We start from the raw sequence: 27,420 nt of genomic DNA on the forward strand, positions 1-27,420 counted from the left end.
TGTGCCACGGGCCATTCAAGTGATTTATTTGTGTCTGTGTCGCTGAGCACTTAATTGAAGTGAGAATGTACCGCGGACCATTTAAGTGATGAGGGAACTGCACCGCGGGTCACTCAATGTCATATGTCTGTGAATATGCCGTAGGTCACTTGAATGATCCGCAAATTTTCGGCGGGTCACTTAAGTGACCTGGGAATGAGCGGCATTCTACTTATGTGATTTGGAAGCGTGCCGCGGCCTACTTTATTGAGGTAAAAATGTGCCCCATGCCATTTAAGTGATCTGGAACAGTGCCGCAGATCACTTATGTGATCTGCAAATGTGCTGAGAGTCACTTAAGTGAATCTGAATCGCGGTACATTCACTTAATCAGAGGATGAAATGAATGTGCCGCGAACTACTAAAGTGATATGCAACTGTATTGCGGGCTACATAAGTGATCTGGTAATGTGCCACTTCGTTCACTTTCACAAATGTAGGTTTGAGGTCGCGGGTCACAACAGATGACTCCGAGGGCCACTAGTGTCCCGCGGGTCATAGGTTAAACATACGTCTACAACGGTAAACGACGTATAGTAGGCTAAGGCGAAATTGTTTTTATGCAAAAATTCTTTATGCAAGGGGAAATTATTATTTAGTCGTAAAGGAAGGGTGACCGCATCTAAAGGGTGACGATTAAGAGGGGGTTTTACTGTATTTATCAGTTGAAAAAGCACCCCCCATCCCCCCGGGACGTTGCAGTTGTGAATGGCCAAATAAAATGTAAGCACAACTGTTTCATAAATTTTATGGGAAAAAAAGAGTCAAAGCAAAGTGAAAATTAATCGCCCCCAAAATTTCATGAATTCATTGTAGATTTTCACTGAATTTACCGAAAAAAACATGATCTACGTATAGCAAAACACTCTAATAACGACCCATCGGCTATAACGTCAATAACCCGCGGTTCTGGCCGATTCACGTAGAGAGAATGATGTTAATGAGCTTTATACATGTAACGTTGATGAAAACCCAACGAACTCGGATACAACGACACTTTTTCGACGTCAAAAGATTGATTGCATGTTTGATGATCTATAACTTGCTTATTTGTGTGACCCATACGCGGGACATTCCTATATTTTCCCGACATTTTGATCGATTTGGAAAAATGCCCAGTTCTTCAATGGAACTCACTCGAATTTATAATCTACTTCTTTTATGTCATCTTTTTCTCTGTGTACAGTGAAATCCCTCTTAACGGACACTACTCAGATACGATCACCCTTGTTTTACGGCCAAATAATAATTTCCCCTTGTACAATAAAAGTAGCCCCCCCCCCCAATGCATTTCAAACCCCTCATTAACGGCCACCCCGTCTTTCACGGACGAATTTTTTTGTCCCGCTGGATTTTTCCTACAATTAAGGATGAAAGTAATTTGTATAATTTACAAATTGTGTTATAATGGTAATATTTATATTATCATTTGATCAAATACAGGGTGCTCCATAACTTCGTAAATAACTCATTATACGTAAGAAGATTATTATTCGTAGAATTATTCTTAAATAATTCATAAAATTTGAAGGAAGTGGTACAGTTGATTGCAGTTTGCAAGAAAAGTTGTTTTCACGAAGGGGGAATTTTTCGGCACAGAGAAAAAAAAGTTCAAATTTTTGACGATAGAGGGTGTTGCATAAAAGCTGATCACTGGAAATATGCAAATCGGGGTCCTATAAATTTCAGGGTCCCGATTAACAACTCATTCCCGAATTCCCTTGTTATTGGCGTTTACATGCGGCGTTCTTGTGATGTTGACATTCGTGGGAGAAGCTCTAGTGATGACCTGGTTTTACTTCATTTACCTCAGCCACGAATCGCTGGCTGAACGTTTTCAGCCAGCGTTAAACGTTTCAGACACAGAAGGGACTCAAGAAAGGTTCGGGTCCAGAAATATGTGGTTTGCTTTAGAGCAGTGCCCTCTATCAGCACCTTCTAGAGATAGAAGGCCTCCGCACGCTGCTTGTGACTTCAGCATGTAGTCCTTTTTCCCTCAGAATATTCAGGGAGAAAAAAATTCCCTGCTCGTGCCAGTATCATCGTTGTGAGGAAAAGAAATGATCTCGGGCTCAGAATTGGCGAATTCTATGCCCCACATCGAATCATTATGCGGTATTTAAGAGCACTGGCGGTTAATAGATTCTTTATGAGATGGACTACATGCCATCATCTTATAATCTTGTTTATAATTTTGATTGCCCGTTGGCGTTTGTTGTTTCGATTTTAATCATCTGTAATATGATTTCAGATTGACGATCGTTTTTATAGATACTTTATTTTTTGTTGCCTTCGTCTGAGGCGACAATGTTTGGTTGTTTATGATAAAACTTTCCGGATACACCCATCCTTCGGGGACGCTTCAGTATCTCTCTGAGATGGGAAGCGGGGTGCGTCCGGTCTCCAAAGGTCAAAGGTATTTATGAGCCAATCAGGAAGATTCTACGCCAAAATAAGAAGAAACGAAATAGGATGATGTGGTTCAAAATGTGGCAAACTTGCTAGGTAGTCTTAATGACGTTACAGATGAACTTGGCAACCAGTGTGGAGGCCTTCTATCCCTATGAAGTGCTGTTCAGGGTCGTCTTAACGATTTCGGTGGCCTGTGCCGGGACCCCGGACATTTTTGGGCCTTCTTGGGTCTTGATTTTTATATACAGTACTTTTGGGGAGGGGAAATTGGCATCGAAAATGGCATGGCATTATTACAGAATGTACAGGAATGCTTGCCGGCGGAGGTCTTCTATCCCTAGGAGGTGCTGCTTCTACCGACCGCAATTTGAACTAAATCTCTTTTCTGCACAAAAAAAAAAAAATTCTTCTTCGTGGGATTTAAAAAAGTTATGCGAATAACTTTTTTGCGCAAACTCATTCAAATGTACCAATTTCTTCAATTTTTACGAATTTTTAAATTATTATGGACACACGTGTCCCTAATTTATGGTATACATTGCACGTTCACCCTAATCATTTTGAAAAAAAAAACTTCATACATAGCATTTGTTTGCATCCGTTACAATTTACACGCTTTAAAGCTCGTGGAAACGTCCACCTCGGTTATAACGGCAAAGTTTCGTTCTTGTCAATGCCAAATCCATCCACGTCAAATATAACTGAGTTTGATTTTACATGGGGAATCACATGATCCGAAGTGTCTTCTCTCTCTCTCTCTCTAAGTATGGAATCGAAAACGAATTAGAAAAAACCAAATTTTTAGTTCGACCCCTCTTGGAAATTTTTCCGGTTGCCCAACTCTTCAACCGCAAAAAGATCCGCAGCAAACCATGCATCAGGCAGTGGATAAGACACACAAACACCAAGGGAGAGAGATAGAGAGGGTAGATGGTAAATGGAATGGAATAAGAACCAACACAAAAAAACACGGTGAAGATCCAAATTGAACAATTAACTGGTTGCGGCGACAACTCCCTCCATCTCCTCTCTCTCTTTCTACTCCAATGCCACATGCATGCACATTTCCATTTTTTCCCAAGGAATTCTCTCCTCTCCCCCCTCCCATCTTTTACTGACTAAAACTTTATTTTTGTAATTTTCTTGGAAAAATATGTTTTATTATTATTATTATTATTATCTTTTTCTTATATTTATAATATATTTTTTCTTCCCCTTCCCTTTCCTAAAATTCACCTCGGGTTAATTTGGGCAAAGACAGAGGAAGAGTAAAACAGTAAAAATATACACAGATATATATATGGGGAGAGAGGGTTGAAGAGTCGGTCGGTGGTGTTAGAGGAGGTCCTTCTTCGTCTTAAGGGAGTCCGTGACTGATTGAGACAGGTTTGAGCCTCAGGACCCTTTGATCGATGGGCTCTGACTGATCCGGGGAGATTAAAAACCGTGGAAGAAATAATTAGTCTCGCTAATTGCTTTCGCTACTTGGTCAGGAAAACATTTTTCCCAGCACTAACGTTTTATACGAATCACTTTATCCGTTGTTGTGAGTGTGCGGAAGGGGGCCACACTTACCATTTTTGCCCTTTTTTTTCCCCTCCCTTCTGAAAATGAATGCACGAGAAGGAGGAAAAAAAAAATTTGTATGTAGATATATCTGAGAGAGAAGTTCATCACCGTTGCCATATGAGGAGGTAAATTAATCGCTTAGGTAATTTCGATTTTTTTTTTTGTAAATGCTGCTCTCTTCCCATCTTAATCTTGCGATCTTTCCGGATAATATTCGTCTGGGACCAACTGGCATAGTACGAGAAATGCGGATAGATACACACACGTACTCTCCCCTCTTAATATGTATCATTTTCTTCTGCTGGGGGCCATCTTGGAAATCGACACTAATACGATTTTGTTGCAAAAAAAAAATGCAGTAAATTGCTTTCCCTCTATCTGTCTTGAACTCCCCTTAATTCGGGAATTTAATGTGTTTTTTTTTTTGTTTTTTACACGTTCGAATAAGAAGCGTCACATATATAGGGTGGCTATAATTGAAAGCTGTCTACAGCCTTAGATATCTACAAGGAAGCTATGGAACTTTAATGAAGGGATAGAGAAATGGGAGAGTGGAAAATAAGTTCCGACAATCACCACCAGAGTGTGTGTGACGTATCAGTTTAAGTTTCAACACTGTGTTTGAATTTTCATGTCCATTAGAAGATATTGTAATGAACAATGGAATTCTACCGTAAATACCATATTCTAGTCCTATCGATGAGAATTTTGAAACTATTTTTTTTTATGGATTCTTTCTTTTCATGTGTTTATTAGTTCCCGTACGGAAGAAGTGCGTGCCAATCCAGTTGTTAACATCGAGCTAATTTCGATTTTTTGTAAATGTTCTCTTCCCATCTTAATCTTGCGATCTTTCCGGATAATATTCATCTGGGACCAACTGGCATAGTACGAGAAATGCGGATAGATAGGCCCACACACACATACTCTCTTCTCTTAATTTGTATCAGTAATTTTCTTCTGCTGGGGGCCATCTTGGAAATCGACACTAATACGATTTCGTTGCAAAAAAAAAAAAAAAAAAAAATGAAGTAAATTGCTTTCCCCTTAATTCTCCTTAATTCGGGAATTTAATGAGTTTTTTTGTTTTTTACACGTTCGAATAAGAAGTGCCACATATATAGGATGCCTATAATTGAAGTTGACGTGTTCTGAGCTATCTACAGCCTTAGATATCTATAAAGAAGCTGCGGGAGCGGAAAATAAGTTCCGACGATCACCACCAGAGTGTGTTTTATATACACGTACTGATTCTTTACACATATATTTTGTGCTATATCAAGCATATGGCTTCAGAGTATGGAATAAAATGTGACGTATCAGTTTAGTTTCAACACTGTATTTCAATTTTATTGTCCATTAGAAGATATTGTAATGAACAATGGAATTTTACATCGTAAATGCAATATTTTCGTCCTATGGATAAGAATTATGCAACTATTTTTTTTCTTTTTATGGATCCCTTCTTTTCATGTGTTTATTAGTTCCCATACCGAATATATTATTCGATATTTTTAATGCTCTCTTCCCATCTTAATCTTGCGATTTTTCCGGATGACATTCGTCTGGAACCAACTGACATAGTACGAGAAATGCGGATAGATACACACACATATTCTCCCCTCTTAATGTGTATCAGTCATTTTCTTCTGCTGGAGGCCATCTTGGAAATCCACACTAATACGATTTTGTTGCAAAAAAATGCAGTGAATTTCTTTTCCCCTCTATCTGTGCCTTGAACTCCTCTTAATTCCGGAATTAATGGGGTTTTTTTTACGTTCGAATAAGAAGTCTCACACATATAGGGTGTCTATAATTGAAGTGTTCTGAGCTGTCTACAAAGCCTTAGAGGAGAGCCTCTATAAGGAAGCTATGGAACTTTAATGAAGAGGATACGGAAATGGGGGAGCGGAAAAAGGTTCCAACAATCACCACCAGATGGTTTTTTTATATACACCTGATGATTTTTTCGCGCATACAGTAAAATCTGATAAGTCAAATGAGCAGTGGCCGACAAACACTTCTAGTTATCGTTAGTTCAAGTTATCGGAAATTCTGATTTTAGAGTGGGACACTGCTGTTTACGAATACCGTATCAGTCAAACTACTGGAGATGAGGAGATTCGAAAAGATAAGTTGTTCTAATGCGATCATATTTAATTAGTGAATGAAAATACAGTCGACGCTCGATACAACGATTCCTTTCGTCCCATCGAAAACGGACGTTATATTGAGAGGGCCGTTTATCGAAAGTAAAACATACATGATAGTTGTTCTATGAAAGCATTTAGGACATATCGTACCGGTCGTTGTGATGGAATGGTCGCTATAACGTGGGGTCGTTATAACGAGTGTCCACTGTATTCAGAAATAAACTAGACATTAAAAGGAATTTAAAGGAATTTAGAGAATTGGAAGGAATTCAAATTAAATTGAAATATCAATTCAATACAATTGAAATATTAATTCAGTACAATTGAAATTAATTCAATTCTAAATATGATGAATGCTTTTTAAAAAGCTACCGAAATATATAACCCAAAAACTATAGAAATCCTCAAAATATTCCAAAAAAAATGAGAAAAATATGAAAAATTGTAAAGAATTGCTTGTAAATCAATTGTAAAAGGAAACTGAAATACTATAAAGAAAAAATCATTAAAAATATTGAAATAATTAAAAATAACTGAAATCAAAAAAAAAAAGATTAAAAAGTGGAAAAATTTCTCAAAAACCCCAATTCCAAAAAGAATTAATTGGAAAAAAATTCAAAAATTTAAATATTTTTAAAAATTATTTAAGAAATGGATACTTTTCTTAAGATTTATCTAAATAACACAAAAATATCAAAATCCTTAATGTTTCCAGAAAATAATTTCATTAAAAACAAAATTAGTGGAATTTCACACATAAACAAAATTGTAATAAACTAAAAAAAATTGAGAAATTTAATCGATTGAAAAATTCTATAAGAAAGATGAAGAATGATAAAGAAATTGTTTGTGTGTGAAAATCATAAAAGAAAAATTGAAATGTAATTAAAAACTACTGAAAAACAATGAAAAGAAATGAAAAAAAAATTCTCCAAAATAATAACAATTGTCTTTTTAAATTATAAAATAATTCCTTAAAAAAAAAAAATTTAAAAATTTAAACATCTTAAAAATTCAAAATATGGTAAAAACTTTTTCAAAAGCTATCAAAGTAAGAAAAAAAGTATCGAAATTCTTAAAAATTCTTGAAATAATAATATTAAAAACAAATTTTAAATACCAAAATAAAATTCTTATAAATAAAAAAAGTAATTATGAAACTAAAAAACTACAACGTTGTTTGAAAATCAATAAAAGAAAATTTATTATATATAACATCAATTATTATAAAATAATGTAAAAATAAATAAATAAAGTTCTTGAAATTTAAAAAAAACGCACACTTTGTTGTGATAAAAAAAAATTTTGAAAAAATAAAAAAAACCTAAAAAATTCTAAATATGATTGATAATTAAAAAAAAACTAAGATAATAACACAAAAAGTATCCTTAAATTTTTCAGTAATAATAGTATTAAAAACAAAATTTGTGTTAAATAGAATGTGAAAACATCTAAAAATGAAAATTCTTGAAAAAATTCAAAGAAAAATATATCTTTATAAATTCTTAGGAAAAAACCAAAGTGGGAAGAAACATATGTCACACATCACACTCTACAAAGAATTCCAGGAAAAAAACAGGAGCGAAAGAGACATCACACAAACACATTCCCGAATTTCATTTGCACACAAAAATGATAAACAAGCTCAACTCGACCAACACAAATACCTACATACCTTCATATAAAACGTCATTTTTTTTCCCATAAAAAAAAAAACGGGAAAAAAATCCAGATTCACGTTATAATACCGGAAAAAAAATTCCCGGACGCGTTTTGCGTCACTCAAATACTTACATAAGACGCATAAAAAAGAATCTGACACATATAATGCAGTAACATCGTCCAGTAAAGGGTTAAGGAATTCTAAGGAAAAAAACCTCAAAAGCTATTTTCCAGGGGCAAAAAATGAACTCAAGGAGCTATTTCCAGACGGAAAAAAAAAATGCATATTAATCTATCGCCCTGGAAATTTTTTTTTCCGGAAATTCATTTGAGAACACATAGAGAAAGACGGGAAAATTTTTTTTTTTAGAAGAATGTGTACATGAGACTATTTGTTTCCATTGCATGTTGCGTGATGGAATTTAACATAGAGGTTATATCTTTGAGAAAGAGAGAGTCAGGATTTATTATATGCTCCGTCACAATCCGGGATGATTCCGGGAAGAAAAAAAAAAAAACCACCACATACACAAAAATACCTCGATAGCAACTGTAAACCTTGGAACATTTCCGCCCTCTAAAAAAAACCACAAAATAGGAAAAGAAAATTGGGAAAAAAAAAACGGGAAGAGTTTTGTGGACTTTTTAAATTAGCTTCTTGAACTACTCGTTTCCGTGTGTCGGCGGAAAATGGCGTGATTTTGAATAAATTGGCTTTAAAGCTTGAATCTGACGATTTAAAGGGGGGGGGGGGGCTAAAAATTTTTAGGCTTCATTGTGCTTTTCGGAAAAGATTAAAAAACTGAATTTCATAAAACAGAAATCTCTCTCTCGTACACACACACACGACAGGTTTTAGACTGTATTTTCGGAGAATTGTTTCTTGTTTTGAAACTATTTTCCCCAAGCTGGAAAAGTTATTAGTCATTCCGTTTTTGGGAAAAGATGAGCGTGAGGTATTTTAAGCTAGAGAGAATGAGGAGAGAGAGAGGGAGGAAACGAGAAAAACGCATTTTTATGAAATTTTCGAGTGAAAATGTAATTGCCGCAATTAAAAACCATTAAAACTTTTTAGCACAAGCGCGAGGTTGATAACTTCATCCGGGTTAATGAAAAGTAAAACGGGAAGCACAAGCCTTCCCTTTTGTTATTATGTTGAGAAGTTTGGAGATAAAAGGCTTCTTCCTTCTCCTGTAAGTTAGGGAGTTGATCATCTTTCTCGGCTTTTGTGGAATTCGGATGAATTAAATGAGTATCATCTTTTTTCGGGGGGGGGGGGGGTTGTGTTGTGCAGTTGTAATAAAGGTGGCGTCTGTGTCAAGTTTATGTCGTGCGTACGGTTGTGTTGATGAGTTTTGGAGCATTGGCCTCGATTTGGAAAATAACAAGATGGAGAAAGGAGGTTTCGGCGTTCAAAAAAGACAATATGATCACTGAATTCTGAAAAAAATATCGAGACAAAACTGTGAAAAAATTTATAGGAGTTTAGAATTTAAATTGAACAGTGAAAGAAATCATTTCAGAATGTAATTAGGAAAGAAATGATTTTAGAATATAATTTTTTTAGGAAAGAAATAATTTCAGAATGTAATTAAGAAAGAAATGACTTCAGAATATAATTAGGAAAGAAATGATTTCAGAATATATTTTTTTAGGAAAGAAATGATTTCAGAATATATTTTTTTAGGAAAGAAATGATTTCAGAATGTAATTAGGAAAGAAATGATTTCAGAATGTAATTAGGAAAGAAATGATTTCAGAATGTAATTAGGAAAGAAATGATTTCAGAATGTAATTAGGAAAGAAATGATTTCAGAATGTAATTAGGAAAGAAATGATTTCAGAATGTAATTAGGAAAGAAATGACTTTAGAATATAATTTTAGGAAAGAAATTATTTCAGAATGTAATGTCTTTTTAGGAAAGAAATGATTTCAGAATCTAATTAGGAAAGAAATGACTTTAGAATATAATTTTAGGAAAGAAATTATTTCAGAATGTAATTAGGAAAGAAATGACTTTAGAATATAATCTTAGGAAAGAAATGATTTCAGAATGTAATTAGGAAAGAAATGACTTTAGAATATAATTTTAGGAAAGAAATGACTCTAGAATATAATTTTAGGATAGAAATGATTTCAGAATGTAATGTCTTTTTAGGAAAGAAATGATTTCAGAATGTAATTAGGAAAGAAATGATTTCAGAATGTAATTAGGAAAGAAATGATTTCAGAATGTAATTAGGAAAGAAATGATTTCAGAATGTAATTAGGAAAGAAATGACTTTAGAATATAATTTTAGGAAAGAAATTATTTCAGAATGTAATGTCTTTTTAGGAAAGAAATGATTTCAGAATGTAATTAGGAAAGAAATGACTTTAGAATATAATCTTAGGAAAGAAATGATTTCAGAATGTAATTAGGAAAGAAGTGATTTCAGAATGTAGTTTCTTTTCAGGAAAGAAATGATTTTAGAATATAATTTTAGGAAAGAAATGATTTTAGAATATAATTTTAGGAAAGAAATGATTTTAGAATATAATTTTAGGAAAGAAATGATTTCAGAATGTAATTAGGAAAATTCATAATGATGAGAGTATGATAATTTTAAAGCCCTGTCAGCCCACCAGTAAAGACGTCACTTTCACTGAAGATTTTATATGTTTTAGTTATTTTTATACGTATTGAGATTAATAAATTTATTAATTGTTAGTCTAATGAAGTGAGTTAAAAGACTTGCGTGGATTATTGGAACTTTCGGTAGACTTGATGAATAGGATGAACTCGTTTGGATTTTTCCCAGGTTGGACGATTCTTTCCAGTTTCTAGAAACGGAATTAGAATTTCGCGTTTTTGTCGCGCTTGACTTTTATAACTTTATCATGCCCTAAACAAGTTGAATGCTTGTGGAACATACATTTTGCCCGAAAATGAAATTTATATACAATTTATTTATTAATTGTTTCAGAATGCCCTTGACGTCACTGCTACAGAACTCGCCAACAAACAGGACGAAAGTGACCTCTCGCGAAAACTTTTACTTGATCTTAGCAGGGACTTCAAGAGGAATACACCGGAAGTAAGTACTATAACCTTTCATAATATTCAAGTGCAGTCGATCCCGCTTATAACGTTTTTCAAGAAACCGTAACTAAAAAACGTTATAAGCGAGAAATGCCTATAACAGTTACACGACATAGTTTTACACCGACCATGGCTTCTTTATTTCCTTTTCAATTTATAAACAAATATTACGGTACATATATATAGATATTTGATAAGAAGTAATTATTCATTTTATAGCAGTCAAACTATAATCATTCAAGTATTACGTCAGCATCGATTGGGGGTGGGAGGGGGTTTCCGATGTGCGGACTTTTGATGACAGGGGGGAGGGGTTTGATGATGCTGCTTACGTCATCAACCACCCTTTATAAAAATATGCGATATTCTTAATGGCATCTTATTCGGTGCGCCAAAAACGGAAAAAAAACCTTTCGTTAGTTATTGGGCACCTGAACTAACATCCTTACTATTGATAAGTCCCCTACAGAGCCACTTTAGTGATCTCTAAATGTTTCACGGATCCTTCAGGTGCTCAGGAAATGTGTCCGGGCTGCTTAAGCGCTATGGAAATGTTTCCGGGCCTCTTACGTGCTCTGGAACTGTGCCACGAATCCCCTCAAGTGTTCCGTAATTATGCCACGAATCACTTAAGTAATCCTGGGAATGTTCCGAGGGTAACTTGAGTGATGTAGAACCGCACTGGGGGCCGCTTAAGTGCTCTAAAACTGTGCCACATGTCACTCAAGGGATCTCTAAATGTGCCACGGATCGTTTAAGTGTTCTGGAACTGTGTCGCGGGTTACTTAAGTGACCTTTGAATGTGAAAGTGGTCTTTCAGGCCTACTTCAGTGATCGGAAAATGTGCCACGGGCCACTTAAATGCTCAGGAATTGTGCCACGGGTCATTTAAGCGATTTGTAAATGTCCGCTTAGTTTATTTTTACAAAATTAGGTTTGAGGGGGGGGGGGGCAAGCCACATCAGATAACCTTCAGGGCCACATTCTGCCTGCGGGTCAAGGGTTTACCATGTATGGCTTAAAGGGTGGGTCGCAATGAATTTCTTAAAGAGAAATTTTGAGTTCTTAGAGTTCGAATAGCATTGAAATTAACAGAAATTGATTATAATAATATATAAAATTTCTTTAAAAAATATTTTTTTTCGTCGGGTGGGGGGGGGGGTGTGTCACGAGCCCCCTACGCCACCTCTCGCGTACGTTTCTGATTCCATAGGAGGTACGGGGCAGTGCTGACGAAATTTTGCTGTCAGGGATGGAGTCAGAAATTTCTAAAAATTTGCTGACGTAATACTTGAACGGCCCCCTTGTGGCTTAAATTTTCCGAAATTTCAATGGTCATGAAATCATCGTATTGGCTGTTATGTGAAGAACTAAATTCAAAGAAGTACAGATGGGAAATATGATTTTTCTTATCCGAAAAAGAACCGCGTTTATAATGCTACTTGATGCTGCCATCTGAAAACTGTCAAATTGTTATCTGTTAATTATTTTCAAACCTGTCAATTTATATTTTGTGTCCATGACGCACTTTTGCGGCTTGATTTTGTATAATAGATTCAGAAGTATATAAGAAAGACCGCCGTTTATTCCTTTGTTATGTAGTCGTCTATAACACCACTATAGGAATCAAAATGAAATCACCGCAAAGGAATCAAAAAAGTAACCTCTTCTGGAGAACTTTTTCTAGTTCTTATTTGTGTGCGCTGCCCGAATGGCGCAGTGCTCGTCTTCCACTATGAAGGTTACCGTCAAGGTCCCCTGGTTCGAGTCCGGCCAAAGAACATCCGAATCAAGTTCTTTACCTACCGAACCTGGGATGATCACCGATAGATGGCGGCCTCATTTCCCGTACGACGATATATGACCGGAGTTTGGTGTGCGGTAAAGTAGTTCTTCTCTGCTAGTCTCCCTATTCAGAGACATAATTTCCATCAACCTTCTGTATTTGAACAGTGGTAAAGGGCAATTATGCTCTGCACACTATTGTTGGACAAAGCGGGAGAACAAGAAAAAGAAAATTTTAAACGCTACCACACATACATAATTATGATTTTCTATTCTCTACATGAAAAGTAAGCTTATTTGAAGGGAGGGAAAAAACCCGTTGTGAATTTTCCGAACGTTGTAAGCGGGAATAGCAAAAAAATTAAACGTTGTATCTGGGAGAAATTAACATTATCAATATGGGAAAAAAGTTAAATTCATGAAAATTAGTCGTACTAAGCGGGAACGTTATAAGCGGGATCGACTGCAATTATTACTAAATTCCTTATAACCCACAAAAAATAATTAAAAAAATCCAAAAGATTGCAAGTAATTTAAACGATAAAATTATTTCCCATATTTCTCAGCCAAATTTTTGAAGCCAAGATCTTCAAATTTCGACTCAAAAACGGGCTAAAAATCAAAATCAAAGCATAATCACAATAAAACTTCAAAAAAGGAGGGGGAGAAAAAAAACAAATTCCTTCATTTATCAATTTAAGAAAATTTCCACAGCGACTTCCTCAAATTACTTTTCACTACTTTTTCCCCCATATTAAAAAATAAAATAAAATAAAATTCCTGATCAAAAATTTTCAAAAAATCCTACGAAAAAATTTTCAATCTCACATATAATTGGGAAAATTTTTTTTTGTAATATTCCCTCATCATTATTATTATTATTATTATCACTCCCGTTTGTAATACTGTAAATTTTTTTTTTTTTTGCGGCTTCTCATTATTATTCCCGGCTAGATAAAATTATTATTATTATTATTATTTTGAACGTCTTAAGATGGGAGGGGGGCCCTAAGATGATGCAGACCCCCCCCCCCCCCCACATCCGTTGAGAGAAGTTGATTTTCATTTGATCTCATTGATCGCCTCTCGTCTCCTCTTTCGTCATCGTCCATTTATCTCCCTTCGAAATTAAAGGAGCAAAAGGAAATATTTCCAACCCATAAATATCCGTCGCCTTCACTCACATTATAAGGCCCTCCATGGGGGCCCCTCCTTGCCCCCCCCCCACCCACCCACGCACACAACCAACAGGCTTAGCTTAGTTTTGATCTTCAACAGTAGGAGACGGTAGGAAAAGTCTCTCCGTGGCCACTATGTAATTTCCAGAAATGACAGGTGGAATTAAAATTACGGCAAAAACGTCACGATTCCTTCGGAAAATATTCATCCGAAGAGCTAACAGCGGGGGCAGATTAAAAACTAATTGTCGCGGGTCCGCCCCCCCCCTCCCTCCCCTCAACGCCGTGATTGGAAAAAGGAGTTTTTCCGGAATAATAATAATAATAATAACAACAACAAGAAAAAAAGAGCAATAATTAGGGAAAAGGACGTGATTAATAACTGAAGGATATAAGGGGGGAAAAAAAATTTGGGAAAGGAGGGAAAAAAAGTTATAAAAGGGATTTCTACCACTTGGCTATGACATGACTTTGTCAAGCTCTAGTTTGGCGTGGAACCCAAAACCGTAACGAGAGATATATATCCATTCTGGTATGTGTGTTGTTGCAACATTACCAACATCATTCCTCTTATCACGCGTTTCTGAACCCGTCCGAAAAAATCATCGCCAAAAAAGGGTGGAAAAAAAACGGTTTTTTTCCCTTTTTTCTACAAAAAATGGGAATTTTTTTTTCACTTGTCTTCCTTCGTTACGCTTGTGGAAAATATTAATCATTTTTTCGCAATTATCAACTTTTTGTCAATTTTTTTGTCCGTCTAGGATTTTTGCGCCAGTTTTCTTTAATGCGCGAGGAAGTTTTTGTGTTTGCGTTTTCTTGCTTTGTCAACTTTTATGTAATTTTTATTTTTTTCCATGGAAAAATTAGAAAAAAAAAAAATTTACGTTGAGTTTGTTATTGCTGCTGCTGTTGTAACACATTGGTTTCAACGCGTAAATGTTTTAAAGAATTTTTTTGTTCTAAACTTTTTTATCCGATAAAAATTATCAAAGAAACAATTTCAAAGTTTGACAATGTTAATTAATTTTTTTTTCCCCTGAAATTCCTGTCATACGATTTTTCACAAATTTTTTTTGCTTTCTCTCTCTTTTCAAAGTTGAAATTCATCGAGCATAATATATGTTGGATATCCAAACTTTAGCTTCAAAAAAAATTTCAAAAATTTGTTTTAATAATTTTTTTTGCATATTTTCTTAAATTAAACGAATCAAAAAAACGTGTACAATAAAATTTCATAAATCAGATTCAAGTTCAGAAATGTGCAATTTCATTATTGATGAAAATTCAGAATTGAATTCCGGCAGTAATGTTAGAATGGAATCGAGACGGAAATAATTTCAGAATTGAATTGAGAAGGAAATAATTTCAGAATTGAATTGAGAAGGAAATAATTTCAGATTTGTGTGTGTGTGTGTGTGTGTGTGTGTGTGGATTGAGAAGAAAATAATTTCAGAATTGAATCAAGACGGAAATTATTTCAGAATTGAATCAAGACGGAAATTATTTCAGAATTGAATTGATAAAGGAAATAATATTTGAGGATTGCGAATTGAGAAGGAAATAATTTTCATAATTGAATTGAGAAGGAAATAATTTTCATAATTGAATTGAGAAGGAAATAATTTTCATAATTGAACTAAGAGAGTAGGAAATGATTTCAGAATAGAATTTACATAGAAATAGTTTCGGTATTGTGAAAATAAATAATTTCCGAATTTATTCAAAAAAACATTTTTAAACTTTGTCAATTTTGTTTTTGTTTTTCGTCTAGAATTTTTCCGCCAGTTTTCTTTAACGCGTGAGGAAGTTTTTGTGATTGCATTTTCTTGCTTTGTCAAATTTTATATATATTTTTTTTCATGGAAAAATTAGAAAAAAAAAAAATTTACGTTGAGTTTGTTATTGTTGCTGCTGCTGCAACACATTGGTTTTAACGCGTATATGTATTAAAGAATTTTTTTAAAACTTTATTATCCGATAAAATTTATCAAGAAACAATTTCAAAGTTCGACAATGTTAATTATTATTTTTTCCTGGAATTCTTGTCATACGACACGTTTTTTTTGCTTTCTCTCTCTTTTCAAAGTTGAAAAACCATCGAGCATAACATGTTAAATATCTAAACTTCAGCTTCAACGAAATTTCGAAAAAAAGATTCATTTTCACAATTTTTTTATATTTCTTAAATTAAAGCCATTCAAAAACTTTTGGAAGCTTTATCCATAAGAATTTGATCAAAGGGTAATTTATGGAACTTTTAGATAAAATATACTCCTATATTATCTTAAATGCCTTTATGAAATCTTTCAAGCACTTTCGAAATTTAGTCCTTGTGGAATTTAGATATTTTGTGGCAATACTGCCACCTATGTCAGTGTTCCTCGGACAAACGCCAATCCGTGGAAATTTCCTGTCGGTCCGCGAAGCATTATGTCCAGTTTATAAAGCTTCTAAATAATTTTATAAATCTGATTTTTAAATATAAGATTTCATAATTAATGTGTAATTCAGATTCGAGTTCAGAAATGTGAAATTTCATTATTGAAGAAAACGCAGAATTGAATTCCGGCAGTAATTTTAGAATGGAATTGAAAAGCGAATAAATTCAGAATTGAACTGCGAAGGAAATAACTTCAGAATTGAATTGAAAAGGAAATAATTTCAGAATTGAATTGAAAAGGAAATAATTTCAGAATTGAATTGAAAAGGAAATAATTTCAGAATTGAATTGAAAAGGAAATAATTTCAGAATTAAATTGAAAAGGAAATAATGTATCAGAATTGAATTGAGAAGGAATTAAATTCTGAATTGAATCGAGACGGAAATAACTTTTCGGAATTGAATTGAGGAGGAAATTATTTCAGAGAGAATTGAATTGAGAAGGAAATAATTTTTATAATTGAATTGAGAAGGAAATAATTTTCATAATTGAATTGAGAAGGAAATAATTTTCATAATTGAATTGAGAAGGAAATAATTTTCATAATTGAATTGAGAAGGAAATAATTTTCATAATTGAATTGAGAAGGAAATAATTTTCATAATTGAATTGAGAAGGAAATAATTTTCATAATTGAATTGAGAAGGAAATAATTTTCATAATTGAATTGAGAAGGAAATAATTTTCATAATTGAATTGAGAAGGATATAATTTCGGAATCGAATTTACATAGAAATAGTTTCGGTGTTGTGAAAATAAAGAATTTCCTAATTGATTAGAAAAAAACAACTTTTAAACCTTATGAAACAGTTTCAGATTTATTAAGAAATATTAATCTTTTTTTTGCAAAATTAACAAATTTGTGTCAATTTTTTTGGTCGAGGAATTTTAAACCAGTTTTCTTTAATGCGCGAGGAAGTTTCTGTATTTGCATTTTCTTGCTCTTTGTCAACTTTTGTGTATTTTTTTCCATGGAAAAATTAGAAAAAAAAATTTACGTTGAGTTTGTTATTGCTGCTGCTGTTGTAACTAACACATTGGTTTTAATGCGTAAAAGTTTTAAAGACTTTCTTAAAAACTTTTTGTCCGATAAAAATTATCAAGAAACAATTTTCAAAGTTTGACAATGTTAATTAATTTTTTTTTCCTGGAATTCCTGTCACATACAACACATTTTTCTTTTGCTTTCTCTCTCATTTCAAAGTTGAAAAACATCGAGCATAACATGTTAAATATCCAAACTATAGCTTCAATGAAATTTCGAAAAAAAAATTAATTTTATAATTTGTTTTTAATATTTGTTAAGTTAAACCTGTCAAAAAATGTATGCAATAAGATTTCATGATTAATGAATAATTCAGAATTGAGTTCAGAAATGTACAATATCATTGTTATATAAAGAAAAGTCAGAACTCAATTCCGGAAGTAATGTTTGAATGGAATCAAGAAGGAAATAATTTTTCAGAATTGAATTTAGATAAAAATATTTTCAGTATTACAAAAAAACAGTTTCCGAATTGGTGAGAAAAAACACTTTTAAAACAGTTTCAGATTTATTAGGAAATATTAATCATTTTTTCGCAATTAAATTTCTTCCCTCATCCCATGCAACAAGTCATCCATTTCTACTATAGAAAGAAATTCCGTACTTAAAATTTCACGAAATAACTGAATTTTCGGTTCTAGTAAAGCAATTATTTAAAATTTTTTATATTTTTTTGTATTTCGAAACAACACATAAACACAATCACATTACAATACAAAGAAATACACAAAAGACGCAATATAACGAAAATAAAACAGCTCTTGGGGACTTATTCGGTACGTTTTAGAGCTTATTAGCTCTTATAATAAAATTAATAAATATTTCTAGAAGTGTTTGAGGGGCATTTTATTTTACAGTCGAATCCCGTTTTAACTAACAGCGTTATAGTGAAAAAAAAATCTAGTTTTTTACGAACACTTTTCTAATCCTAAAGATAAGTTTACATAAGAATAATGCAAAATCCTGGAATTCCTTCACAACTCCGGTATATTTGGTGTTCGTTATAATAGGATTCGACTGCATTAAAAACAACAACAAACCATACGCATAACACAGAACACTAAGAATTTTTTCAGGATGCTGCTCAGGATCCCTAAATATTGAAATTTAGGGATTTCCCCCTTAAGTCGAAACTTTAGTCCCGTTTTATAGCTAAAAAAAATCGTCCTATTGATCGGTTTTACGATCTATACCACATCGATGGTAGTGAAATATCGACCAAAAACATACGTTTAATCTGCAAAGAAAAATAACCACTTCTACGGTTATCATATAAACTGAAATATTTTTAAGGCTAATGTGACTGCCTTTTTATACTTTTCAAAAATAGGGTGATTTTTACAACACCGGTGTGGGTTTTAATCTTGATACGGTGAAAAATAAGAAAATCCAGTGAAATTTCTAAAATACGGTAGGAGTCCGTTACAAAGACAGCTCACAATCACGGGGAAAATTGTCGTTATAATGGACGTCATGAGCGGATGTTTTTTGTAACATTAGCTCTTCGAAAATCACCTGAAAACCACTCGTTATATGGAGATTGTCATTATAAGCCATACTCGTTATAACGGGATTTTTACTGTATATGAAAAACTTTTTGAGACATTTTTTAAACTAGAAACCGCATTATTTTCAGTACTTACGCCAGAGAGTGTACATCGTATTTGATACCGTATGCTGCTATTACAGTTGTCTGTGCAATGAACTAAAAGTTTTGAGGTGCAATAAATATTTTCTGGAATATATCAATTTTCATGAAACTATAACCTTAATTAATTATAACGACCAAAACAAAATTCATTTTTAAACAGCTGTAAAATGCTAAATTCTTGAACAAATAGGCAAGTTCCTAGCTCATTGCTCAGCTCATGTTATCTAAAACTCTGCTGAAAAATTTCACGAAAATACCTTGAGCAATTTATGAGAAATTAAGTTTCGCGTGTAATTTATTAAAGGTAAGAAGAAAACGATCTTTAAAAAACCCATTTGAAAATTATGTTGCCTTTAAAACTATTACTTCAGATGAATTAACTTGGCGATAACCTTGTTTCTATTTCCAACACTTTTGAATACTCTGAATAAAATTCAGAGTATTTTCAATTTCTTTCAAATAAATTAATAAAACAATTTTTGACAATTTTCACAAAATTCGTCGTTCAAAAATTCACTTCCTCGAATCAATAACATAATTCTCGATATTTCTGTCAAAACTTTAATATTCAAATATTCAATTTTCTTTTATCTCTGGCAAATACAGTTCCATAATTAAAACAAAATTATCTTTATAACAAAAAAATACATGATCACATTAGAAATATCTTCTCAAATAAATGATTAAATTCCACGAAGAAGTAATAATTCAAGAGAAATATTTGATTCTAATGTTTCAATTCCATATACATAATAAACTAGCGATAACTAAAGGCAATACACAGACGAAAAAGATAATTAACAAGACAATATAAATATCCGTTATTAATTCCTTGTAAATTTATCCTGATATTAATGACATCTTAAACTCAATATGATTTTTTTTGCGTTTCAGTGGCTTTGGATTCAATCCAAACCGAATAATATCTGCCAAAAAAAAGCAAAAAAAAGCATTTTTTTTGCATTAAAAAAAACTATCCACTTCAGAAAATTGCCTTTTTTTTCGTTATTATTATTATTATTATCACAAGGAATCTCAAAATAAATAATTAAAGCAATTAAATGAGCAGCACATCGGAATAAGAAAAGCGTATCGTTAAAGGATATTTAGCAAAAAAAAAAAAATGCCAAAAGTATTTAAAAGAAAATACGTATATATTTAAGAAAAGTAATAAGGCACAGCAAGTTTATGGCTAATTTTGTCACTCATTTTCCGTAATTTATCACTTTTTCAACAAAAAAGAAAAAAAATACATCTGAAAAAAGTATGTGCATTTTACAGTATAATAATCACCATTGATGTCAATGGGTATAAAGGAGAGTAAGGAGAGAGCATCTCGAATGAGATGCCCATTATTTTGAACCCTCAACTGATGGTCGAACCACTTCTCTTCACATTTCTTATATATTTTTTTTTTCGATATACAATTTCATGCTTTAAGATTTCCAAAAATATTTAAAAAAAAAATACACGAAAAAAAAGATCATTTAATGTATTTTTTTTTCCAAGTTTTTATACAAGTCATCAATTCGTTTTTTCCTTATTTTTTAAAATACTTAATCTAGAGAGAGAGAGGAAAAAGAGAGCATTGACGACGCTCGTCAATGGAGAGAAATGCAAGAGGAAAAATAATAATAATTATTATTATATTTTTTTTCGAAGATTTTTAAGGGTGAGGCGGAAAATAAATTAAAAATAAATAAATAAATGACTTTAGAGGGAGAGGGGAATTTTTTTTTGCATTTGATGTCTGTCTGGTGGAAAAAAAAAATGCCGAAAAAAGTCAATTTTTTATGAATTTTTTGTTGTTATATTTGCTTTTCGGGGATGTATTAAATGGTGATTGGCATTCTACTGATACATCGGCCCGGATTAAAATAAGAGAAGTTCTAAATAACTAATGAGACGTTTATTTGAATTTATTATTAAAGATTTAGAGAGTGTATTTATATATATATTTTTTAAAAATTTTTTTGAAAGAAATTTGAAATGTTTGTCTGTCTCGATGTGTCTCGCGTGTGCTTGAATTGCTATCATCAATGGTGTCCATTTCTTTTCATTTCCGATTGGGATGGATGTTATGAAATGTCTTTTGATATGAAATGAGTGATAATAATAATTTTTTTTTTCTTTTGATATTTTTTTATTTCGAATTTATTTCTGTGGTTGAAAATATTATCAAGTGACAGGAATAATGTTTTTGATTTTTTTTTCTTCTTATGCTGGATATTTTCTGTGTGATGTATTGGGCGAGTTTTTTTGGTATTGACTTTGAATATTTTTTTTAGAATTTTTTGGGAAACTTGGTTTTAGAAGGAAAAATTATTTTTTGGTCGATTTTTATATATAGCGGGAGATTGAAATATTAAAATGATAAATAAAATTTACGTTTCAAATATAAAAACTGAAAATTTTGTGATTTTATGTTTATTATTTTATTAGAATGAAAAGTATGTATTTGCTATGGACAAAAATAATCATAAAAATATTAAGTTATTGGTAATAATATATAAATGATAAAAAAGTGCATATATATTTATATATATAGATGAATAAAATTTCATATAAAGGAATAGTCATGTATCGGAAAATTTATATCAATGAATGAAAGCATATAAATGTGCGGTGGGAATTTATATGAAAGAATAAAATCATATAAATGGTTGGGAAATGTCGAAAATATGTTATATATATATGTAGAAAATTTATATGAACGAATAAAATCGCGTAAATTAATGATGGATTGAAAACTTATATTCAATGAATAGAATTACATATTTGAGCAATGAATTAAAAATTTATACGAATGAACAAAATCACGTAAATGGATGATGGAAAATTTATGTGAAAGAATGAAGTCGTATAAGGAATGGTATACAATTTATATGAACGAATAAAGTTGTATAAGGAATGATATATAAAATTTATATATGAATGCATGAGGCATAAAATCACGCAAATGAATGATGGATAATCCATACAAATGAATAAAATCAGGTTAATGAATCGTTAAGAACTCAAACGAAAGAAAAAAAAACTCCGAAAATCAACGATAGAAACTATAAATGATTAAATTCAAGTAAATTAATAAAAAATCTATGCATATAAATGAATAAAATCATTTGAAAATGAATAGAAATTCAGATAAAGAAATTTAAATCAGGTAAATGATCGTAAAAAAATGAATGCAAGCCTACAAAATTATATAAAAAATAAATAAATGCAAATATGTTAACACAAATTAGTTTAAAGAATAAACTGCATAAAAATTATATCTGCGTTTTTTCCCCTACAACAATAGTTATCAAAAAAATTCCCATGTACTTAACATGTTTATAATGAAATCTAAATTCAGAAAATGAAGCTAATGGCCAAATGAACGCTCAAACAAATGGACAAATGTATACACAGTCGACAAAAATAAATGAATGATGAAAATGTTGGAAATGCAGGATCGTGTGTGGTCCTTCGAATCCCTTCATCTTCATTGAAATAAACTCACATTTCCTCGTTAAATAACTAATACTACCTATAAACTAATATGAAAGAATGAAGTCATATAAGGAATGCGATATAAATGAAAAAAATAGCGTAAATGAATGATGGATGGAAAATTTATATGAATAAATCAAATCATGTGAAAGAAAAACTCAAATGAATGAATAAAAATCACGTAAATATATGATGGGAAATTCATACATATGAAAAAATTACGTAAATCGGTAACAAAAGATCATTAGAAAAATCATGTTAATGAATAGAAATACATATAAAGAATTAAATCAGGTAAATAATCGCAAAAAATGAACGCAAGCCTACAGAATTATACAAAAAATAAATAAATGAAGATATGAGATAAGATAAATGAATATATGATAATTCAATGAATATATGATAATTCAATGAATATATGATAATTCAATGAATATATGATAATTCAATGAATATATGATAATTCAATGAATATATGATAATTCAATGAATATATGATAATTCAATGAATATATATAATAATTCAATGAATATATATAATAATTCAATGAATATATGCTAATTCAGTGAACAAACTGCATAAAAATAATACTTACGTTTTTCTTTCTACAACAAATCTTTAAGATTATTTTTTAAAAAACTCACATGTACTCAACTTGTTTAAAATAAAATCTAGATTCGGAAAATGAAGCTAACTTTTAACCAAATGAATACGAATGAACAAATACGCATTCCACGAAAATAAATAAATGATGAAAAAAAAGTGTTAAAAATGCTGGAAAAAAGGGATCGTAATCCTTCAAATCTCTCCATCTTGATTGAAATAAACTCACACAAGAGGACATTTCCTAGTATAACAACATGATAATTCCTCGTATAATAACTAGGCCTAATATTATTTATAAACTAATATGAATGGATGAAGTCATATAAGGATGATAGGAAACTGATATGAATGAATAAAATCACGGGAATTATTAACGTAAAATTTCCCTGGACGGATCGTGCTGATCCCTTGGGAATGCGTGAGGATCACGTTATCATTATTAAAAAAATTAAAAAAAAAAAAAAAATTATATGAATGAATAAAATCATGTAAATGAATAATGAATGTTCATATAAATGAATAATGAATGTTCATATAAATGAATAATGAATGTTCATATAAATGAATAATGAATGTTCATATAAATGAATAATGAATGTTCATATAAATGAATAATGAATGTTCATATAAATGAATAATGAATGTTCATATAAATGAATAAAATTAAGGAAATCAATGAAAAAAAAATTATCAGAAAAATCATGTAAATGAATGAGAAATCCATACAAAGAATGAAATCAGGTAAATAATCGCAAAAAAAATGAACGCAACGCCTGCGTTTATTTATATATAAAAAGTAAATAAATGAAAATATGATAAAATAATTCAATGAAAAAACTGCATAAAAATAACATCTACGTTTTTCTTTCTACAACAAAATCTTCAAGATAAATTATTTAAAGAAAAAACCAAACTCACATGTACTTAACACGTTTATGATAAAATCTAGATTCGGAAAATGAAGCTAACTTTTAACCAAATGAATACGAATGAACAAATACGCATTCCACGAAAATAAATAAATGAAGAAAAGAATGACAAAAAATGCTGGAAAAGAGGGATCCTAATCCTTCAAATCTCTCCATCTTGATTGAAATAAACTCACACAAGAGGACATTTCCTAGTATAACAACATGATAATTCCTCGTATAATAAATAAAATCTCATATTCACGTCATTATTTACAAAGTAAGCAAAAAAAATAAATGAATTTCTTCTTGCTTCACATGTATTTCGACGGTATTTAAAAAAAAATTCTTTTCCATATTGTCGCCATAACTTTTTTACATTTTTGTCGCTGTTCATAGCGTAAATCCTGATGAATGTTATGACATTATTTTTATTATTATTATTCATGTTGTATCTTCTTCATTTTTTTTGCCTTGACTTGCGTGTGGATGGCAGTTCAACCCTTTCTTTTTCCACATTTATCTACTTTTTTGAACCGAGCTGAAATTTATTTCTGAACAGAATCAGTTCAAAAAAGAAGCAAAATACCAGAGCAAGAACATTATCTAAATATTCAATTCATGCTCTGGATATATGTATTTTTTTTTTTGTCCATATTTTAGTCAGAATAATGACCCCGAAACCTAAGGTTGAACTTATGTAACGTAAATATTAATTATATTTTTTTATCTCCCTTGATATTAATAGGTTCTATGTCAAGCTTAAATATTTTTTGAAATTTTATTTGTGAATTCTGTTTTTTTTTTTAAGTTTTTCTACGTGGTTCTTCATTGAAATATGAGTTGATGGATAGTTCAATAAATTAAGGCGGCATATCATTGAGTAATTTTGAGGTATTAACTTATGTTTTTTTTAGGAAATTTAGGAAAAAATATAATTAAAAGTTTTGGAAGTACTTATAAAAGATTCATTTACCCCCACTGAAAATAATACATATAGAAATGATTAAATAACGATCATATACATTAATTGGTATTTTATTTATAAACCATCCAATTTTTATTAATTTTCAACGAACATACATATTATGCGTATTTAAAACACGTTTAAAAATAATTTTTGTAAGTACAATTAAGTCGACGCTCGTTATAACGACCCCACGTTATAGTGACCATTTCATTACAGTGGCTGGTAGGATAAATCCCAATAACGAGTATCATATGTTTTCCTTTCGATATAACGATTTTCCAAATATTACGTCCATTTTAGACGGGACGATGGGAGTCGGTATGTCGAACGTCGACTGTATTATTAAGTAATTTCGACATAATAATTGTTTTTATTCCTAAATAATTTTTAGGTAATGTAGGAGAACGCAAATTAGGTGAAATGCTAATAAAATATTTATTTATCGTACTTGAAATAATCCATATAAATATTATGCAATATAAATGCGTGTTATAATCCATGTACTCTTATACATTACTTTGTGTTTTGTTACTAAGATTCCGATTTTTATTGATTTTCAACGACTGTGCTTAAAAATTTAATGCACAAATCTGAAAATAATTTTTTATTTAAATATTTACTTTAAACATATGAATATATGAATTTACATTTTTGGAATAAATGTATTAAAATCAATTTAGTTTAAATAGCTAATTAAATTATTTATCAAATGCTAATTCAATGAAGAAAATTAATAAATTTATAAGAAAATACAGTAGAAAAAAATTGAAATAAACTTTAAAAAATGCAATAAAAAATTGAAATAAATGAAAAAATGCAGTAAAAATTTCAAACATTAAGAAAATTTAAAAATGAAAATATTTTTTTAAAAAATAATAAAAAAATTCAAATAAACTTTAAAAATAATGCAGAATGAATGAACGCCAGGACTTATCCCGTTGCCAAGCTCTCTTCCAGCATAGCTTCGTGACAGAGTCTGGAACGAAGTGTGTGTACTTAATAGTCTGAGTGCGTATCTAGTGTTGTGTCTGATTTTTCAGTGTTGCCATCTATATTTCAAATTATGAGTGAAGTGCAATAGTTAAATATTTATACCGTTGCAATGCAAATGCTCTCCGTGGCGAGACTTTTTAAAAATACAGTGAACTAATTCAAATAAATTAAAAAAAAAAGGACAGTCAAAAAATTCAAATAAATTAAAAGTTAATAAAAATATAGTAAAAAAATTTAAATAAATTTATAAATACATTCAATGAAATAAATTTATAAATAAATTCAATGAAATAAATTTATAAATAAATTCAATGAAATAAATTCAAATAAATTTAAAAAGAAATTCAGTAAAATAAATTTAAAAAGAAATTCAGTGAAATAAATTTAAAAAGAAATTCAGTAAAATAAATTCAAATAAATTTAAAAAGAAATTCAGTAAAATAAATTCAAATAAATTAAAATAAATTTAAAAACAAATTCAAATTAATTTTTAAAAAATGCAGTAAGAGGTGCAGAATGAATAAAATTTAGAAAAATATGCAAGAACTACTTAAATGGCATTATTAAACTTATAAAGAAGAATAGAATGGGAAACTATCGGGAAAAATAATCATTTAATAATACCAAGTGAATAAAATAGTTATTCATGTATTTAAAACTTGAAAAAAAATCGATATAATTTGAATAAATTTTTTAAATAAGAGCTGATTTCCAAATAAATTATAAATAAATATGGATTGTTATTAACATAAATACATTAATTAAAATCATATTTCATTTTTATAATCCCACGAGCATTTAATACAACGTATCAATGTTTCCTAAAAAATATATTATAAATAAATTAAAATTTGAAAACTTATCCTAACACAAACTCGTCAACGGCAAACACAATTACTGACAATGATATCGGGGATTGTTTTTCCTCCTAAATTTTCCTAAGTTTTTTTCCCCCCGATTTCCATCTCGTTATTCATTAATTCGAATTCCCTTTAAAAAAAACATTTTTTTAATACAAATTTTTTTTTTTGGAAGAATTTATACATATTTTTTTTTCATTCATTAATTTCCAATGAGAGGGAGATGAAAAAAAAAAAGATTTTTTAAAAAAAAAATTTCAAATTTTTTCTCAATTTTCATTCATTTTTTCCCCCTTATCCCTAAGAGAAAGAAGAAAAAAACAACTAGAAAATGCTATTATTTTAATAACACTTTTCTTATTTACGGATAATTAGATTAATAACATGTTGAAAACCTGAGAAAAGAGGAAAGAAAAAAAAAAATTTCTTTTCCAGGGGAAAAAAAAAAAAATTAGAAAAAAATTCATTTTTTTCCCTCCATCATCATCATTATTGTTATTATTATTATTATTATTATTAAAAAACACATATTTCCTTCTTTTTTGGTCATTACGATTTCCCTAACATACCTT

The 27,420-nt window shown here is 30.8% G+C and overlaps 1 protein-coding gene across 1 annotated transcript in view; it reads left to right on the forward strand.

Moving 5' to 3' along the window:
* Positions 1-27,420, forward strand: part of LOC149079676 (homeobox protein cut-like 1) — a 519,361-nt gene that overhangs the window by 93,981 nt on the left and 397,960 nt on the right. The window contains exon 2 of the mRNA XM_089240290.1: positions 10,803-10,913. Within this exon, the coding sequence (XP_089096416.1) occupies positions 10,803-10,913 (111 nt within the window). The remainder of the gene's footprint in view (positions 1-10,802; positions 10,914-27,420) is intronic.

The sequence above is a fragment of the Pholcus phalangioides genome, unplaced genomic scaffold (assembly GCF_987345545.1).
Source record: "Pholcus phalangioides strain wild (caught in Gottingen) unplaced genomic scaffold, Ppha-v1.0 ptg000012l_1, whole genome shotgun sequence".
NCBI lineage: Eukaryota > Metazoa > Arthropoda > Arachnida > Araneae > Pholcidae > Pholcus > Pholcus phalangioides.